This window comes from Colletotrichum scovillei, assembly GCF_011075155.1.
Source record: "Colletotrichum scovillei strain TJNH1 chromosome Unknown Contig00002, whole genome shotgun sequence".
Taxonomy (NCBI): Eukaryota; Fungi; Ascomycota; class Sordariomycetes; order Glomerellales; family Glomerellaceae; genus Colletotrichum; species Colletotrichum scovillei.
The window spans coordinates 2,767,448-2,787,477 of NW_023336260.1; the positions used below are offsets into that span (position 1 = coordinate 2,767,448).

Genomic DNA, 20,030 nt, shown 5'->3' on the forward strand with positions numbered 1-20,030 from the left:
CGGAAACGACAGTTCCATCATCCTAACGATGATCTTCCAACCCCTTTTAAATCCAGGATTACCAGCAATGCTCGAGAGATATGTTGCGACCGGTGGTAGCATTCTGAGGGAATCAGGATGTGTGGTGGCCACGGCTGTGAGGGCCAACAATGAAGAAGGATTGGTAATTCTTCTGGATCATCTGAAAGCCAAAAGGAAGCATCATGCGTAAGTTAACTTCCAAAATTGATGAGATTCAACAACTCATATGGATGTAGCGAGCAAGTTGATGCAGACTCGTCGGCATTATTTGCCTTGGCTGTGAATAGAAAATGGCAACATATGACGGCCTTGCATTGGGCGGTAATGCAGAACAAAGTGTTCTTTGTTCAGCTCTTAGTCGACAATAGCGCCGATCTCGAGGCCAAAGACAATTTGGGTCGCACCCCCCTCCTCCTCGTCACAACGGCACCTGCTACGGTCGACAATTCAGTTGTTATTCAAATTCTTCTCCAGGCTGGCAGCAACATCAACTGTCGCAACAACACTGGCGCTACACCAATGGCCGAGGCATGTGTGAGGGGGAACTCTCTTGCCATTTCAGCTCTAATGGACTGGGACCCAGATATGTTGGCCAAAGATCACAGAGGGCGCAATGTGTTGCACTATCTCTTCTACAGCAGAGAGACTAACGAAAGAGATAGCTGTAGGCCCGCACTCTTCATCAAGTTCACTCAAATGGGTGTCAAGCCGAGCGAACTCGACATGTTTGGCTGCTCTGCCATTCATCTGAGTATACACAACAAATGTATGACAGCCTTGTTGCTGAATGGAAATGCCCAGATTCAGGAGGAAAGGCCTATTCCGTGGTCAAGTTTGTTTTTAAACCCGTATGCTGTCAACGCAGCATGCCTGACAACGGCCTTTCGGCTGTACCGTCGAAAGCTATCAACTCAAAAGTTCCGTACGCTGCTGAATCTTGAGGTCGTCGGTCCCCGGAATCCCCTCTGCTTCGCTGCATCCACAGGCCAAATACAAGCCATGGAAAACATTTTGTCTTTGGGAAGTCTGATAGACTTTGAAGGCTGTCCTGAGGGGTCCGCACTCATGGCAGCATCCAGCGCAGGAACTTTAGAATCCGTCATCTATCTCGTTCGCCATGGCGCGAGCATCTCCTTCCAAGGACACAACCACTTTCGGTCTGCAGTGAAGCTGGCCGCTACTTCACCGCGGGTCCTTCGCTGGTTGCTTGTAGATCGATTCACCGACCAGAAGAAGCTCGACCAGTTTTGCCACGAATCAACCTCCCTATCGACATGTTACAAGCCGTGGAGCGGGATTCACAAAGCCGAGATGATCATTTCAGGACGATGGGAGCGGCAGCCATATGAGTCCTCTCGGCAATACTGGGCACGTCTATCAAGCATGACAGAAGAGTTCAGAGGCAAGTTCCTTCCTCCTAACAACGGGAAGACAACGCGGAGACAGTCGAAGCTGGTCCCGTCAGAAAGTGTCAAGATTGCAGCCGGTGGGTATTTTGTTCCGTACGATGCCTCGTTAGGAGAGCGCGTGACGAGGAAGAGCAAGTGGTCAGAGTTGAGCTTGGAGGTTCGAGAGTGTCTGGAGCGTTTCTGCTTATGATCTTGAGGAGAACTCGTGCTATCGCGTGGGAATTGGGCTGGTTAATATCTCATGAAGTTATCATTCAGGCTGACGTAAGGTGAACTAATGATAATCACGTTTCTTTTAAGATTCTATGCTACTTGCCAAACCATAGTCTCTACTAACAACCAAGCTACCAACGCTTCCCGAGCACTCTTTACACGATGACGTGAACCGTACCCAGCCGAAGGAGATCATTCTTAGAGGCGGAAAACACCTGCTCAGAGTATCGCTAGACCTTCTCGCATGTCCTGAGAGTAATTAGGCTCACCCGTTGTCTTAGATTACAAGGCAGCCAGCAGCCGAATCAGCTTTCCCTGGCACCGGGCCGCAACTATCATTGGTATCTGAGCAGTTGACGACAGTACGGGACCCCCACCTCCCTCATGGCTAATAAGGAAGAAACTGGCCGCTCTCTTCGGAACTACGCAACAAGATACCTCACCGTCCACTAACGCTACAAAACGAAAAGAAGAGTAAAAGATATACATGCAACACCGGGCATTCGCCGGTCGTCTCCGACCCGACTACTACTCCGGCCCTCACTGGTTTATCGATGGGAGAGCGGACGGGATCCCGAGTTCTCCAGTGGGTGTGGTCGCATGTGCTGTGTCATAGTGGTGAAGGTGGTGAAGTTGGAGCTGTTACTGAGAGGCTGGTGGTGGTGGTTTCATGTCAGGGGCAAAGAGGGTTCTTGGGATCGAGTCTCAGACGCAGTCAAAAGAGAAATGTTGGTTGTATTGATCAAACAATGTCAAATATCTGCTCTGGCCGGAGACGAACATGTCAAAAAGGCATCTGCAATGCCTTCAACCGGCAAAAGTTCCGAAACCGAGAATCGAACTCGGGGCTATGCCTAGCCTCTCACTGAGATGAGAGGGCATCATGTTGGCCACTACACCATATCGGATGTTGATGGAAAATCTTAAGAAATGTCTGTCCTAGTAGCTGCAGTCAGCAGGCCACCCCAGCAGCTCGCCACCCAAGCGGGCTTAGCGCCCAGCGGACCCACAGCACCGGCCACAACCCCCGAACATCGGCGTGTCTACCGACCGAACGTCTTCCGAGATACGACCTCGAGCGAGTCATGGCACGGCTCGCATCCCATGTCAGAAACCCGACCAGTTCGTCTCAGCCCCCAATGAATTCGCGTTTACTGGGCGGTCATTTGTTTGGCGTTGCAGTCTTGGGATTCTTTGGCTTTTTTGGAATCTCGTCTAACGCACCTAGTTCCATGGACTAGTCCGTCTTTCTTGCCTGCCGCGCCGGTCTAAAAAGTAGCTCGACTGAATGGCAGGCACCCAGGTCCACGGGCAGACATTACCCTGGTGTTGGGGATCTCAATCTGACTAGTGAACCCCTCCCTCCTCGCCAACCACGGACACCACGACCATCCATTACCGTGATCTGTCACCACGCTACCCACCGGCATTGAACCCCCGGAGAACCGGGAGTAGGATGGTCGGCATGCAAGTGACAAAATGGGATAATGGCCAACAAAAGATTGCCATGCTTACTACTTACCTGCTTCTTGTCCACAATGTTTTATTCTTTCATTCCTGTGATTTCTACTGTTACTTTATCTTTTATATTCATTTGAGAATACTCTTGGAGAAAAGAAGAGGAATAGTGATAATAGGAATAGGAATAGGAATAGGGACAATAGGAATAGGAATAGGAACAACAGGAAGAGGAATAAGGACAACAGGAATAATAGGAGTGATAGGATAAGCGCTAGGGAGGGTACCTAATAGAGCGGCAACCGAAGGTGTCGCCCACCCGGCATGGTACTGTAGGTAGTGCCAATGTTTCGAGGAGGGTGTGGGTAAAGATGACGTTGATCGATGCTTTTGTAGTTCATCGACTCTTGGGAAGGTGTTCTGCCGGGGGGAGATCCCCTGGGCACGTTTGGGGGCCTCGTTTATAGCCTCAGAAGTAGACGGTACATCTTGCATGGCGGCACGTCGATGTACTCGATACATCTTGGTCTTGGCTGTCTGTTCGGGTACGGTCTCCTCTTGCCTAATCTGATCTTCTTGCACTTGCGATTGTCCGTTCTCTCTCGTATGCGAGACTGGCATATCAGTGGGACGCCTCTGCAAGAATAGCTTGATGCGATTGTGAATCGTGAGTCGTGAAAAGGAGATTAGGAGATAATCTTCCAGGAAGAGATCCGAATCGTTCGTCGGAAGTGCAACATGGCCCCCGGTTCTTGTCGTTCGATTCGTCATACTCGTCAGAGCTGGCGAGGTAATGACGCAAATCAGATATCACATCGGAGGGGAGGGCTCCAAATGCCCATCAAACAGATTCCGGGGCTGGGATATCGTGGGGATTTCCTCCTCGACAACACGCAGGTCGCTTCGCACACGTGTATGGCCCGGAGGCCAGAACTTCCTCTCTCGCACTCTCTCAACCCCCGGTCTTGGCAGGGTGGCAGGCAGGAAAAAGATCCGGGACTTGAATCGTGTATTGTGCATCGGACAAGACTACGGATACGGATTGCAGCTCAAAAGCCACTGGGAATGGAACCCCAAAATTTCCAACTTTCTCTTGTTGGACTGACTCCAAACTCCGCCAAACCCCTCACAAACTCCTCATCGCCTTTTCCCCCTTCAAGCCTATCCCAGGAAACCGATGTTCCCAGCACCCCGGGAATGGACTGTCTTGGGTGGCAAGGGGTCCTATCCGAGCGGCTGGCAACACAGCTCTTCTCGGGTCTTCTGACCTCGTATGCTCACCGTTTTCGTATGAGGAGTCGAGACGGTCTCTGGACGGTTGTGAGCAGGTCACGCAAGCATACCTACTCACACCCCTCTCTTGAATCGCCAAAAAAAACGCACAATGTCGCAACTTCCTTGATTAACCCCCCAGATGGGAATTGCGTCACTGTAATCTCAATAAGGCAGAGTCGGTTCTTATCTTATGTACTTTCTGCCTAGTTCCCCCGGACTCCCGGTGGGAGTCTCAAAGCTCACACCCAAGAGAGCGGCACGACTTGCCTGTCCGTTCCGATTGGGAAAGGCTTCGAAAATGGTTAAGGTTTCTTGTGTAACCCGTCAACTATGAGATGACGTTGCGGAACTTGGGCGGCCCCGCGCCGCCGGCCAAAGGAGTTGGTTGCGGGAGTCCCACTCGCAGCTTGCCATTGCTTACCTTTCTCCATAGTCCCAAAGTGCTGTTGTCGGCTAAAGTGAAGGTTCACTTACTCATACAAAGCATGCCATTTCGGCAAAAGATGGGTATATCCCGATAGGAATCCCGATTTGTTATCAATTCAAAGCCCGGGCGAGTGGGTGATGGCGGCGGGCAAAACTTGGGCAGAACTTCTCCTCGTCGGCACGAACAATTAGGTGCTAGCTCGGTTATGCTGTGAAGTCGAAATATCGAGAGCTGAATCGGGAAAAGAGCCTGGTGAATACCGAGACATGTCAAAGCTTTCGCTAAACCAAGGCAAGAGAAAACATGGGAAACATCAGGTCTCACTTCGGCTCCTAGTCCGAATCTGAGTTCAAGTCCCGGCTGGCAGTAAATGAGAGGCTGCAGCTGGGCATCCCATGGCTTTATAGAGGCCCTTTCGAATATAGTCGCTTCTTCGGTTCGGTCAGACCGAGCGGCCTTGGGCTGTAACTGTTAAATTGTGCATTCTTCAGTAAGTTCGACTAGCCAACTACAAATAGATCCATTGTCAACATCAGTGCATGCTCTCCACCATCTATGATGAGCTCATTAGCTACGGGACGGTGCTCAAAGACAGTGAGTGCTATGAGTAGGATCAGGGTGTAATCCCGCGAGGCATGTTATTAAGTTAGGATATTCCCTTCAAGCTTTACTGGGCAGGACTTGAAGGCATATATAGCACTTATAACGTCGGACAACCGGACAGTTCGCTAGTGAGACGTACCCAGCGGGTGATGATATTTTCTTGGAAAGTGGTCACCTTGACCTGGTGGTTTCTCTTTAAGTTTGATTTCACTGAAAATACCCATATTTGCGCTTCTCCGGAGACATTTTGGTCAACCGGCGTCCGTAGATTACTTTGATGTGACATTGTATCCCTACAAGAAAGATACTCAACACCCTGACTGCGGGGTGTGGCCGTGTGAGATCTTTCTTTCCCTCATGATTACATGCTGGTTATTTTCAAGCGCAGAGCCAAGCCCAGCTCACCCGAATTCGTGAGGATGAATTCAAGGAGAGACGCTGTCTCGAAGTGTAAGACGTTCACAATGACTTGGAATCTCACACATGATGGGACATGTCGCCGAGCATCTCGAATACGTGTGAAGCAATTGGCAGTTGCCAGCTGGAGAGGATCACCTGTGACCTCACGCGACCAATCACACCCACCCTGGGCGAACTGCCTTAATTACCATGCCCTGAGGTGACACCGTGACAGCAAGACAGCGGCAGGTAGCGGGCAGGCTGGAGGAGCACAGCAGGCCAATGCAGGGGCCGACAGAGGTCTGTGCTTGGCTTTGGCGAGGGGGATGCCTTAACGAGAGTTGTGATACGTGGGCGGAATTGCTCAGGGACCAGAGGCTAGCCCTTCCAGCCCTTCTAGGCCTTCTAGCCCTCGGATCCCGCCAATCTCAGCCCAGGGAAGGGACGGAGGCGATGGATGCTGCTCCAGCAAAGTACCTTTCATTACCTCATCTCAAGGCTTAAAGCACACCTAGTATCCCGTAGCTGACATGGGGGGGGGGGCACACCTGCCTGTCTGTACCTTATTGTTAAGCTACCCGAGGCATGGCAGTGATCGCACTAACAAGGCCCCGTCACCGAGGTCGTGCGACGCACCTTCCCCTGCCAGTGCCAGCCCACGTCCGCCCGCCCTCCCCTCTGCCTTCTTGTCAGGGCCAGCGCCAGCAACTGTACCGACCTACTTCCTGCAACACAGATACCACTACCAGCGCCTACTACAGCACTAGAGCCTTCCTTGGGACCCGACCTTGCGAACGAGACGAAAGTGGATCTCTTTTCTGCGGCTGGGCTCCAATTCTTTCCTCTACCTTACTTACTACGGCTACCTGGCGTTCTGCAACCAAACTACACGTACCATACCTCACAGCAAACCACACAAACCCCGAGTCATCCAACGACACAGCAACTGCAACACAACCCTCAACAACTCAAGTAAACAAATCTGTCCCTCGACTCAAGCCCCGAAGCCCCCCCGACGCACGTCCGTTAGCCTGCTCCCGACTCACGGCTCTCCCGACGACCTTGCATCGCCAATTGGCCCGATATACCACCTTCTTTCTGCCCTCTCTTCCCACACCATCTCCCTCCCTCGAACCGCAATCGCCTTGTCCCAAAGACCGACCCCCCGGGCAATCATCCACATCCTCGCGAGAGGGGGGCAATGACCATTCCCCCGCCGAACCATGGCTGATTCGGCCAGGTCCTCGGACAAGAACCCCCGGTCCCCCCTCAAGTCCAAGGTTGTACGCTCTCAGAAGATCTCTCCGCCCAACGATTCCCGGCCCCCACCACCGGGCGTGCCCGACGATCTCGAGGACTTCAGCGACCGCGACATCGAGCAGCACCGCCGTGTCCCCTCCGCTCCGGGAGGACCCATAATCCCGCGTTCCCATACGCCCGGTCACCTTGCCTCAAAGAGTCAAGACCGTCGCCGCAAACCTTCCGAACTCTCCATTCGCCAGCGCTCCCAGTCGGCGTCCCAGGCCCAGGCCTCACAACAGTCTCGTACGACACCCACGAGCGCGAATACCCCTAGGCCTCCGCCGCCGTCCTTCCGGCCGAGCAATACTGCAAGCGATGCCACGACGCTGAACAGCAACGATGGCTCCGAGTCTACCGGTGGCCACGGCTCTGACCGTGACGGCCGCCGCCCTATCGCCATGCGCTCCACATCTGCCATAGCCGCAAAGCCTTCTTCGCTCCCTCTCTCGTCATCCTCAACACGCCAGCTCTCGACGACAGTCTCCTCAAGATCCGCTCCTAAAGGCCAACATATCCCCTTTCCGCCCCTCCAGGACCCAAAGACTGCGCCAGACGTACCTCCAGCCCCATCATCAGGCATGTACTGGTCGCGAGCGCCTGTCTCAGGGGCTCCCCATACGTCACTTCGCGCTCACACAACCACGCTTGTCGGATCCAACATATTTGTGTTTGGAGGCTGCGACTCCCGCGCCTGTTTCAACGAGCTCTACGTCTTTGATGCAGATGCCTTCTACTGGTCCGTACCGCACGTTACCGGCGAGATCCCTGTGCCACTGCGCGCAATGACCTGCACAGCTGTCGGCAAAAAGCTGGTGATTTTTGGCGGCGGCGATGGGCCCGCCTATTACAATGATATATACGTTCTAGACACGACCAATTTCAGGTGGCACCGGCCAAAGATTATAGGCGACCGTGTCCCTTCCAAGCGTCGCGCGCACACAGCTTGCCTCTACAAGAACGGCATTTACATCTTTGGAGGCGGTGATGGGGTTCGCGCTCTCAACGATGTCTGGCGCCTCGACGTTAGCGATATGAACAAGATGTCATGGAAGCTTGTCTCCGGGCCCGAGCGGGCCCCGCCCCCGGGCGTCCGGGAGACTCGCCCGAAGCCCCGCGGCTACCACACCGCCAACATGGTGGGAAGCAAGCTGATCATCTTTGGCGGCTCCGATGGCGGCGAGTGCTTCAACGACGTGTGGGTCTACGACGTCGACGCCCATATCTGGAAAGCCGTGTCCATCCCGCAGACCTACCGCCGCCTATCACATACGGCCACCCTCGTGGGCTCCTATCTATTCATTGTTGGTGGACACGATGGCAACGAGTACTCCAACGATGTCCTACTACTTAACCTCGTTACCATGACGTGGGATCGTCGGCGCGTCTACGGATTGCCGCCTAGCGGCCGTGGATACCACGGCACTGTGCTGTACGACAGCCGTCTGTTCATCATTGGTGGATTTGACGGCAGCGAAGTGTTTAGCGATGTCTGGATGTTGGAACTGGCTGTGCACGCGTATTATTCCCAGATTAGCCACTTCACTATTGAGGTCTAGGATTCAAGGAAGAGCCTGGGAGTCTGCCGTTGTTCTTGCTTTTTCAACAGCATCTTTGTCATATACCGTAATCTGGTTTAATCTGGTTCTCCTCACCCCAAATTTCGTGCGTCGTTTTCCAAAGCAGCAATGCTTCTTATCTACAGTTATCTACCTATGCTTGATGACGGAACGGCTTTATTAAAATCCCAGGTGGGCGATGGATAGGCGGGCGGGCAGGCAGGCATGCGTTATCCTTTGTTTTTACTTACTTATCTTATATACCTGTTGAACATATTTGACCCCTTTCACATCAGAGGGATAGAGGTGCATAGTGTTGGGATCTGCTCTTTTGTCCTCTTCGCTTATCTATCATTGTGTGACGTGACGTGACGAATCCGTAATTGTGAGATCTCTCTCTCAACTACGGATACACTTAGTATGTAACATCGGGTGGTGGTTGCCCTTGTCTGTATCCGTACATCACCCAATCGTGGGATGCCGGATCGACAAACGCAACTCGTACTTTTTTTGTTTTTTTGACTGACTCGCGAATCTTTCGGTGTCTGGCCTGGCCCGTACCGCTTGCTGCGCGAGTAGGGGGCGGATGGATGGATGGATGGATGGATGGGGTTTTTGATGCGGGGAGGTACGTCATTCCAGCAAGGGAGTTATTCTCGATGATCATTTGGAGTCGTTTCATTTTTTGAGTGAGTCGAGGCAAGTACATACGTAGAGGGAGTTGGAGTAGGTATTCCCAGACTTGGAGTAGCAAAGAAAAAAAGTTACCGTCGGAGGTCCCAGGACGGAGGAGACGGATGGGCAAAGGAGGAGGAGGAGGAGGAGGAGGAGGGAAAGGAGGGGTGGGTTGCGCTCCGCCAAGGATCACGGGAGCTTGGCTCCCCCCTCCCTCTCGTGTTGATGTTCCGCTGTACCGATACCGTAGCCTAGCGTGTCCTGGTTGGCTAGTGTTTCCGTTCCCCTGCGATTTTCTCTTGGTAGATGGCAACGAAACCCATAACGGGCTTCGAAAATAGAAAGAATGGTGGCTTCGGATTGACAATTGCTTGGGGAAGTAGCAGGCACATATGGATCTGGTGTATGGTTGTATCACACCATCTGAGTGGTCTGATTTGTCCTCATATAGAAACAGAACTACTCGCCATCATTCTACACATGCTGACACGGGGGAACTAATTTGAGAAGTGCGACCAAGATGTGAATTAAGTAGAAATTGTATTTGGCAAAGACTTGCTAAACCGCCAGATTGATATATCAGACATCTAGTTTCTCGGTTGCCAATGTCGCTCTCTCATAGTGACATTCGAACAATCATCAGTGGGTGTTGAACAACGAGGCCGTGGCCTAGTCATTAACACTTTTCTCCCTATGTAAATATAACGCCGGCAATGCAAAATGAAAATCATCCGCCAAGCTGGTCATCTCCCTGCTCCGTAGGAAACTTTGCTCCGCGAAAAGACATAGGAAATAATTCGTACATTGAACCCTGTACCGGTTCTTGGAATAGGTGGATGGATGGGTGATAAGTCGGGTGACGCTTTTGGAAATGTTTACTTCTGCTCGGAAGCCTTGCGGGCGGCGATGCGGCGCTCCTCGGCAGCAACCATATCTGTTTGATAGAATGTCAGTAAAGAGCTCCGGTAGCAAGAGTGGGGGGATCAGCTGATCACCCGCTCGGAGAGATAGGTTTGGGAGAATGACAACGTACCCTTCCACAAGTCCTGACCCTCGTACTCCTCCTTGTGAATCTTCTTCTCAATGAGGTGCTTGTGCTCCGGGTCCTCGGGATCGATAATCATAACCGTCTCCCAGCGGCCGGCGCCCGTCTTGGCGTCCTGCATCTCAAAGGCGGCGGTCACGACGAGCATGACGACGGCGAGGGCCTGCGCGTAGACACGGGCCTGGACGAGCTTCTGCGCGCCGGTGAGGTACTTGTCCTTGCCGACGATGGCGAGGGCGACGCCCATGGACGCGAGCCACGACGCAAAGACGATGGAGTACCGGTTCTCGCGGCCCCACTCCTTGAGCTTCTGCATCTCCGTCTCGTTGGCCTTGGCCTCGGCGATGGCGCGCGCCGTCGCGTCCTTGTAGCCGTACATGGGGTCCTTTTCCTTGCCGTAGCGGATGGACTCGCGGTCGGCGTGGACGATGGCGCCAAAGGTCGCGGACGAGGTGACGAGGAAGGAGCGGAAGGGGAGGGTGAGCTGGCGGAAGGACGGGTATCGCTTGCTTGCGAAGAGGACGCCGCCGAGACCGACGGCCAGACCGGCCGTGCCGCCGATGAGGCCGGCCTTGACGACGACGCTGTAGTGCTCTGCCTCCTCTTCTTTGCTGAGGACCTTCATGATTGCGGTTTGTGCGGGGTGGTTGTGGTGTGTAAAGTGGTGTGGACCTTTCGGATCGTAGAGGGGGGAACGGGTGTTTGTTCCTCAATAAGGGGAAAAAGAATTGAAGCTGCAAAAAGAGTTGTTTAGGTGCGCAGCCTGGTAAGTTTTGGTGTTGTCGGGATCTGAGCCGGCGATGGTGGTCGTGGGGATACTGGTGTCGTAATTACGTGGTGGTTGGTGACGGATGGATGACGGATCGGGATTCGAAGCTACCTTTGCTCGTTTTCGCCAAGGTCAATGGAATGGTCTCAGTGAATTGCGGTCTTGAAAGCTTTGATGGTTGTTTCTGTGCAGCTGAAAATAGTGAGGCTGAAGAAGAGTGTCAATGGCCTTATATCCAATGAATGGAATTGTCAAAGGTGATGACAGATGCAGACGGCGATTGAAAACCTGGTGGACGGGACGCCGCGTGGGCGAAAAAAGCTCTCATGGGACCCAGAATCGTGCCATGAGGTCGTCGCTACGGCATGATGTAATGGACCCTTGTTGCCCGGTCTTTGCCGTCCCGCAAGTGCTGGCCCTGCTCTCAGTAACGCCTCGCGGCACCGCAAAGCGGCTGTTCAGCGGCCGGGCTCGCTCTCTCAGTCTAAGGTAGAGCCCTCCGCGGAATCACCCACCTCTGCAAACACCGAGAAATTTCCGCAGTGGCTGAGTAAGCCCAGAGAGAACAATTTCATCTCTTCTGATTGGCTGTCACCTCCCTCAGAGACACAAAAACCGGACGAGGCGCCGCACATTGCCATCGGTCGTCAGTCTGACCACTTTGCCAGAGAGTTCCCTATTTTCGCCGTTTGCTCGAGGTTCCAGTAAATTATGGGATTTCAAACGCCGAACGCCTTGTCCCCCCCGAGTCTTCAGGCAGACTGCTGCAGTGGAAATACTCGCGTATCGGGGATCATTCAGCTGCGGACCTGGAGATCGCCGACTTATGTCCACTGCTGTTCTGATGACGGGAACGCCGCTCTCGGGTTGGGTCAACTCTCTCTCCGCGTTGGTCGGGCCTGAGCGCCCGGCAAGAAATGCTGCCTTTCAAGTCCATCGAATCCGACCTGCCGAGGGCGACCTCCTTTGACAGCAAAGTCTCCCCGTAAAACGGCCCCTTTTACTCACCGGCCGCGCCCGAACGCTCAGCCCGGTGCCCCATAATATCCGCGTACGCACATGCCGTTGGACGCGAATAAGCAAGGTACGAATACTCGCCAGATGCTCTCTGTAAGGATGGGAGTGGTCTGATATTGGTAATCTGCATTTCTGGCACCACTCTCAGTCGCCTATACCATTTTGCCATTCTCCTTTCTTTGATTTGTGCGCTAGCCAGGCGCATGCGGCAAAGAGGATTTTGTAATTGCAATACCAGAGTGCGCATGAAGGGTTGATCCGAAGTCGCCCTAGAAATAATTTGTCGTGGCTGTTGTTGTTTCTTCCCAGCCCTTGACCGCCCTGCAATGGCTATGAGTTGTTCTCATCTCGCAAGTGGGGGCTCAGGGTCCAGCCATGTTGAACGACGCTTCGCAACAACTAGGAAAGCATCTAGCAAGATGTCAGCTGGTCACCAAGCCCATGCATTGCCTCTTGCTTCATACTGGTGCTAGGTAGCAAAAGGAATCGCATATATGTGTTTGTCAGTCCATTCCCGCGCCGTGTTGGGCGTCTTCCCTGCAAAGCGCGGCGCTTGGAGATGCCTGGGAAAAGTGCGTGATGTTTCTGAGCAAGCTTCGCAGATTCGCAAGACCGGCCTGAAGCGAATGTTCAGCGCAGAAAGTGTCAAACAACACATCTTGGCGGTGTGTGGACGAGCATACAGAGGCGGTGAGTAGAAACTCATCTCATGGCTGCGTCAAACCGGCAAAACCCAAACCCTTTCCAGCGTGGTAGTGGTGGTGCCGTTGGTGCATTGGCGCGAGAATATAGGAGGCCAAATTTCCGTAGTTTAACTCTCGTCGAGTTTCGGGTGCTCTTCTGTTTCAAAGCTTCGAGAGATACTCAGGGTCCAAGTCATGCAGTCCACCAATATCCACATGCAACAGAGCTTCCGCCCCGATTCAGGGTCCTCGCTATTATGCGTTGCATACAGAGTACAGATGCGCCCCGTAATTCTCACCGCTGGTTGTGTGATGAATTACTCCGTTGTAATACACAGTCTATGGATTCGTGTGTCATTATGGCAAACAAAATCACAGACCAGGTCAAGGTCTCCTACGTAGTAAATTAGTGAAGGCCCGTCCTCACGAGGTATTGATGAAAGGGACGGGGGCGATTCCCGTGCGCCTCATTCTTCAGCCCGAACCGTCTTCTAGAAACCTTCCATGATCCTTGCTAGGGTCAGGGTCCTCTGTGCGCTCCCGCCTGCCACGTTTGCCCTCAGTCCCCCGACAAAGCCCGAGTCACCGAGCGATTTGTAGCTTTTGGGCGTACGGAGGACGGATCTCCAAGGCTCGAAGCCACGGCAGCTGATCTGAGTCTAAATCGTTACTAGGCCTCAAGAGGCTGCTTCTTCCTTGTGGAAGGTTGTCTTCGCTGGTGTAGGTAGGCATTCGTCTCGTGCGCCCCTTTAGCACCTACATTCCCAATGTTGTCCGTCATCCACAGCGTTACTTCATTCGTATGGTCGTCCGAACTGATGGCTCTGGGCCTCCTCTAGTCTGAATCATGCCTCATGCATGCATCATGGACTGTCGTTGTGCGGAGGCTGTTTGAGGGCAACCCCTTGTGGCATTGGGCCTACTTCGGCAATGTCCTCTCTAACTAACACCACGTCTAGGCTTCATCCTGGGCGAGTCCGGTCCGAAGCTCTCAGATCGGCTGCCGCCGAGTCATTCGCTTGAAGCGAACACGGCGTTGAAGACATTACGTACCTGTCCAGAATAATTCGGACTAAGCGCCACGTAGTGCGTATAAGCACTGGAGTTGCTAAGCTAGACATCTCTTTTCGCTTTACCTGTATGTCGAGAACAACCAAGAATGATTGGTAATAAACGTTGAAGCCAGATACCTTCTCGGTCATCCGAAAACAGACTCTGCGAGTAGCTCCTGTGAGGGTATGTCCGCAATCCAACGCCCTTCGCAATTGAGGAGTTCATGGGCGGCCAATATTGCTGTTGGATTTTGCAGCGTTACGCTAGAATCTAGGGCTTCTCAAATAAGATTTGTGGTTTGTGATGACTGAGGGACTACGGATATGCAGCCAGAGAGTCAAGGAGCCACAAGGCTCAATAGCAATAAGGCACGGAACCTGCAATAATCTCCTACCCGAGGGAGGAAATATCGGCTCGTGTGCAGAACCATGTGTATCCACAGGTGGGCCGGTGAAGAGTGATGGACAGCCGACCATGCAGTATCGAGATTGCGGCATTTCAGGCGTTACCCCGCTACGGTTCCTGGCATTAACATATTGCCATCTGGGTGGACGGACGAACGGTGGACAAACGCTGACGTTACCGTAGCCGTCTCCGCGATCTCGGCCGGGTCGTGTAACATGAGGAGTGTTCGGGACTCCGTGCCTGCGGGGTGAAGTGTGGGTGGTGGTGTCACGCCGGATCTTGGATTGCTCCTTCAACAGTTGGCTGGGTCGGCGGGGAGACAATTGTGGCAAGCCGGTTTTGATGAGCAAGATCGGCGAGGGAAATCGTACAATATGATGCTTCTGGCCACGGCCATCACATGCAGTACGTAGGTCAACGGCGGGTCATACCATCGAGAGTGCAGCCTAGGTAGGAGTGAAGTGGATGGGTTCGAGATCGAGGTGTAAACCCGAGATCGTACAGAGATCCGGTAGCTTGCGGCCACGCTTCGAAGCCCATGTGCACCTCATCTGGTGGGAGAGAGATGACAAGCGAGTCAATCCCCTGGAGATCTACGGCTCTTTTGGTCCACTGCCCTGGACCACGTTGCCTGTCGAACCACAGTCTGGGGGTGAAAACATGGCAGAAAAGTTGGTACAGCGCTTTGCCAATTCAAGCTGTATCTCACTGAGATGAAGGTTGCGGCGAGCCCCAGCAAGGGGGAAAGGTTATTCCAAAGTTTTTGGGATGAGGAAATGATGCATCGAGTATTACGGGGCACCGTTTGCGGCGGTACTTTGGTTTTGAGAACTTGGGATATCATTCGGTGTACGCAGTATGCGTTTGCTGTTTCTCGCTAGGCGCGGCTGCGGACAAAGTCGATCTTTTCCAACTTGTAAGTTGTCCGTGGCTTCCTCTACCTGCAACTCGTTCATCAGTCTGCAGGCGAAATGAAAAGCCTCGGTCTTCTCAAACGCGCCCATGTTCTGTGCTTGATGAGCCAGGGAGTATGTGTATCTGTTCGGAATTGCTGTAGATCGTGGGCGGTCGTCTGCCATGGTAGGTAAAGTGTCCGTGAGAAACGTCCCACACCGCCTTTCCTCCCAAGAGCGAGGTGTCCGTAGTGACGATGGGTTGCTCGTTACAAACGGTCCTCCCCTCTGAGACAGGTCAGAAATGTCGGCGAAATTGGGATCCAGGCATGCGGCGCTAAAGAGCGGTGTTCGTAGGCGGCTTTGGGGTTTGCCAGCCTCTGCTTCCGCCAGCCAGCCAAGGATACCTAGGAGCCATGTCCCTGAGTAGCAAAGTGTCAAGTGCCTCGCGCAGCCCACCCATGCGACGGTGAATTCATCCGGAGCGGGAGCGAATTCTGGGAAAAGGCAGCAGGGTGTGCACGGCGAACGTTAGGCTCGTTTTAGTTGTTGCGGCTAGCAAGGATATCGTAGCGAGGCACAGACCTGGCGCCCCTACGCTGGACTTGGCTGCGTCTTTGGCCTTGGGGGTGCCATTGTCGAAACTGTCATTCGTCGGATCTGGAGTGGACCGGCGTCGGTGGTGGGGTGTTGCTTTTGTTCCGCTTCTGCATGTATTCGCTGCACCGTGTTCCCATTCCCAGCCGTGCCAGCGTGCCATTGCCTCCACCATGAGGTAAACGTCGTGGGTAAGGCACCCAGCCCAGGACCCCGAAAGCAAACATGCAAGTATTGTAAGACCTGACCGCCTTCCTTGCTGCTGGCCCAGAGGTTACAGAGCTGAGAGAGACCCTGTTTCTGCCACTTTCTTTTGCGACGTTCCCACAGACTTCTTAGGAATTTCCATGGATGTCACTTTGAGCTCGCTTTGCGTTCCCTGAGTGCTTGACCGTCGTCATATGCGTAGAAAGCGAAGCAGGAAGCAGGCATCGTCCGAGGCGCATCTCCTCTCCCTCCATCTCTATCCTGCTGTGTGCACTGTGCAGTGACAGATAGGGATCGTATCTAGAATCTACTTACTAGAGGGGTTTGCTGGAGTGGTAGTGGTTGGCACACCGAGGATTCGGAACCCCTTCCGTAGCCTCCTACCTTCTTTCTGTCTAAATTAGTAATATGCTGTTGACTCGGCCGCTTCGGAAAGCCATGCAGCATTCTGCCTCGCTTTTCTTCTCGCTCGTCTTCTCAGCCAAGGACACTTTTCGTTCAGCAACAGTTTTGTATCTCGTCTTTGTTGTTGTAGACGGTCAATCACCGAGGACGGGTAGCGGCCGATGAGTGCAGGAGACTTTGACATGGAGCATGGGGTGGCCAAGCAGGCCTGTCCCCGACACTAAATGTCTGGCTATGAGTCAAGCATGGCAGCTTAGAGGCGGGTGTGCGGCAGCCCTGTCCAGTCATCTCGTGGCATCTCCATCCGTCGGTACCGTAGGATCCACCGCTACAGAATAATTCTGGGCAATTCGTGGCTCGCTGACGTTGATTTTCTGGTTTGACGTTGTTGCCAGCCGATGCTTCTTGCGGAGCTCTACTTGTATGAGAAACTGCCACGAAAATCAATATTGGGTCTTTTGGCACATCGCTCACGGCTCGCATCTGCGGACAAGCCCGGGGGGGAGGGGACGAGTTGGAGTAGCAGCCTCCAATATGTCTGAGTATTGTACGTTTGCTCGGGGGCATCGTCGATGGTCGGATAACTGACGCCTGCAATTGGCCTGCGGCTGGTGACGTCCTTGCCGGCAAGGCAGGTCGACGATCAGGCGCAGGGCCGGCGCAACTCACCCGCCAACCAGCCTCTCTCAGCTGAAGCCAATGGTGCCTGTCTTGTATGCGTAGGGTGTATTCGCACCAACAGCCAGCTTGACCAGCCTTTCGTGTGTCGCAGGACTCCGACCCAGCGCTCCGGGCTACTCGAAGTAGACAGGCTCACTGCTCCACGTTTGGCAACCTGAATCGTGCCCGTGCGTGACTTGTCGGTATAGGAGATGAGAGGTGATGAAATAGTTCCATCGATCCAAGTACGTATCCGTCGAATGTAGGCATTTGATGTGGCCTGGCGTGGATATGGTGGGCAGACAGGCTCGACGGCTCCATTTAACACAGTGACCATGACCTTGTTCGATTCCCAGAGCGTCCCCAAGAGACTGGGTCGATCACGTAACGGTTTGGATCCTGCTCCGTCCCCTGTGCTTGAGGCCTTCATCTCTGACACGGGATTCATATTCATCCCCGTAGAACCTGCCGTATGTGTCTTTTCCCTTCCTTCCTTGGAGAGTTAAGATGGGCTATCGCAGGTGGGAACAGCGGAAAATAGACGGTGGATAAGAAGCGTTTGATCATGGATCGTGTAAGTCGTTGCGCTAGGACAGCTTGTGACAGACGTATGTATGTAGACAAGACTTGGCCTGGGAGGTAGCGTCGAAAGGGGAGGCCAAGGGACCAATGGACCATAATTGGGGGCCGGCCGGGATGGTGCCGGCACATGTCGACGGACGCCGCTGGCCGTGTGGCAACAAGCCGATCTAGGAACGGTTCGATGCTGTGTGATGGGTGTGTGCGATTTTGGCGAGAAGGTATCCAGCATGGCAGAAACGCGTCCAAGAATGGTCTGTATAGAGCTATGTAACGAAACTCGTCTCTTATTTCGATTGATCGATCAATTTTGACTGCTGCTAATGTCAGAATGCCGAGCGGCGGAGAGAGATATGCAGCCATAAACGAGGTGTGTTATTCCAGACTTTACGGAGTACTTCGTACGAATATTCGCAGGTGAGAGAAGGGGATATCCGCCATTACGCACCTTGCCGTATGGTATCCGCCTCGAGGCAAGCGCTAAAAATCAGGACAGGGCTACAGGCAGGCACTGTTCATTATTGCTTTTTCTTCGACCTCGGTGCCTCCCTTGCCATCCTTCGAGACTCGAGAGTAAGAATGGAGTCGTGAAAGAGTGGGATCACAGGTCCCCTGGGGCGCCAGCTGGTCGGCTTGTTGCTTTTTCCTCGTCTGTTGTTCCTTCCTCGGTGGATCGTGCCACGCCTGCCTCAAGAAAAGTCCCTTGCTATGACCGTTGCCTTGCCTTTACCTTACCTTTTCCGGACCTGCCATTCGTCGAGAAGATCGTCTGACCCAGGACGCACTTGCCTGCCCGGTGTCATCTCCTGCCTCCTTCCTGTCGTCGCCGCCTCCATCGTTCATGCGGAGCGCAGAGCAGGAGCGCTTACCGCACTGAGATGCGTTCCTACCTGTTCATACCTTCCTTACCTGAGGTATCAGCTCGTTGGAAGTCTGCAATGGAAGATGAGGTACGGAGTACTTGGAAACTCAATATCACCAACGACGGAAAGGAAGAGTATGGTAAGCCGAGTTAGGTACCTTATATTGAGCTGAGGAACACTACCTTTGGAGGCAGGCACCAAGTATCTTGTACTTGCCATCTCTTGAAAATGTCAGGTCCTGCCTTACACAGTAAAGGTACCTAATTACCCCCGAAATATCTATCGAGGCCAAGGCCATCCCACACGAATCCCCTAACAAACGGCGCAGTTGTCTGTCTTACTCTACCCCAGGAAACATCAATGACCGGTACATCGGACCAGATCAGACATTTGGGGCTTATTTGCCTTTTGATTTGGTCGTTGTAGAGAGCACCGTTTGTCGTCGAGGAGTCACACTAACAGTCATCGGCCGTTAGGGTGTGTGTCTGTGTGGTGCCATTCGCCCGTGTTCCCCCGTTCTTCCTTGCCTCGCCCGCGCCTGAGCTTGGGCTCAGACCCAATATCTACGGTCCCGATGGGAAAGTACGCAGGCACGCAGGTAACCAGCATGTTGGTGGTGTGTGAGTGTGTGTGTGTTATTGCAGCAAACTCCCCATCTGGATCTGGGAGTGCTGAAAGTCTAAGGTGTAGCTCAACATCGGTGTGCCTGCCAGTCCGAGACAAGACGATTGGGTCCCCTCTCGCTTTCTTGCTTTGCCTTTCTCGCCATCTCCTGCATGCCTCCAGCTTGCTTCACCTAGGTACTGCGCAGAGACCGTACTTTACGTTCGGGCAGCTGGCACTACTTACTTTTGTAGATGACAGCCCTTCATGGGACAGAAAGACAGACAGACGGACAGTAAGGTGCTAGTAACATGGACTGGACCCCCCGTCGTCAATGACACCCCCAAAACCTTCCCACACTTCCCACCCCCAAGTATCGGCCGAGCTTTCGTTGAGGGGACCGCTTTCCAAGCGCCTTCCAAGTTCCGTGCTCTGCCTTACCTTATCCTACAGATACCCTCCTCCTTCTCCTCCGCCTTCTCTCCAAGTCCCAACCTACTTCCCAAGGTGCCCTTGGACCGATCAACCTAGAGCCTGGACTGACCAGGTCAAGTACCTTAACTCTCGCGCCAGGACAACCCGGATTTGTGCTTGTGTCGAGTCAACACATGCCCATCTCTTCCATCATACCGCTTGCCTTCCATCTTATTCATAACCCCGTGCCCTTCCTGGCTTTCGTCCCCGGCATCTGTTGTGCTTCTCCTCTTGACTTCGTCCCAGATCTGCTTCCCTCTGCCAAACATTTATACTACCTTTGCTTCCTCTTCACCTCGAGCTCTCAAGGCCTCGTCCACTTACAGTCTTGCATTGCCGACGGAAGAACAACACACAACAATCGATACCAATACCCACTCTAACAACCCCTTGTCGAGACTATAAGACGATTTCTTATAATCATAATAAACAGCATCGA

At 53.3% G+C, this 20,030-nt stretch overlaps 2 protein-coding genes across 2 annotated transcripts; one reads left to right on the forward strand and one right to left on the reverse strand.

The window, feature by feature from the left end:
* The first annotated feature begins 6,543 nt into the window (after nt 1-6,543).
* On the forward strand, nt 6,544-9,658 carry HER10_EVM0012265 (kelch domain-containing protein). Its single transcript, XM_035481663.1, has one exon. It carries the CDS (start codon nt 7,029-7,031, stop codon nt 8,661-8,663), a length of 1,635 nt encoding a protein of 544 aa, XP_035337783.1. The 5' UTR covers nt 6,544-7,028; the 3' UTR covers nt 8,664-9,658.
* A 20-nt stretch (nt 9,659-9,678) lies between these two features.
* Nucleotides 9,679-11,779, reverse strand: HER10_EVM0000340 (uncharacterized protein). Its single transcript, XM_035470125.1, has 2 exons — nt 10,372-11,779; nt 9,679-10,272 (listed from the first exon to the last, which is right to left on the reverse strand). Exons 1-2 carry the CDS (start codon nt 11,006-11,008, stop codon nt 10,214-10,216), a joined length of 696 nt encoding a protein of 231 aa, XP_035336797.1. The 5' UTR covers nt 11,009-11,779; the 3' UTR covers nt 9,679-10,213.
* Nucleotides 11,780-20,030: the final 8,251 nt, after the last annotated feature.

What these genes read in the sequence shown, in the direction of transcription:
- HER10_EVM0000340 (XM_035470125.1), bottom strand. Translation starts at nt 11,008, where the DNA reads ATGAAGGTCCTCAGCAAAGAAGAGGAGGCAGAGCACTACAGCGTCGTC. An exon ending in GGGTCAGGACTTGTGGAAGG is followed by an intron (nt 10,273 to 10,371) that starts GTACGTTGTCAT and finishes TCTATCAAACAG; the next exon opens with ATATGGTTGCTGCCGAGGAG.
- HER10_EVM0012265 (XM_035481663.1), top strand. Translation starts at nt 7,029, where the DNA reads ATGGCTGATTCGGCCAGGTCCTCGGACAAGAACCCCCGGTCCCCCCTC.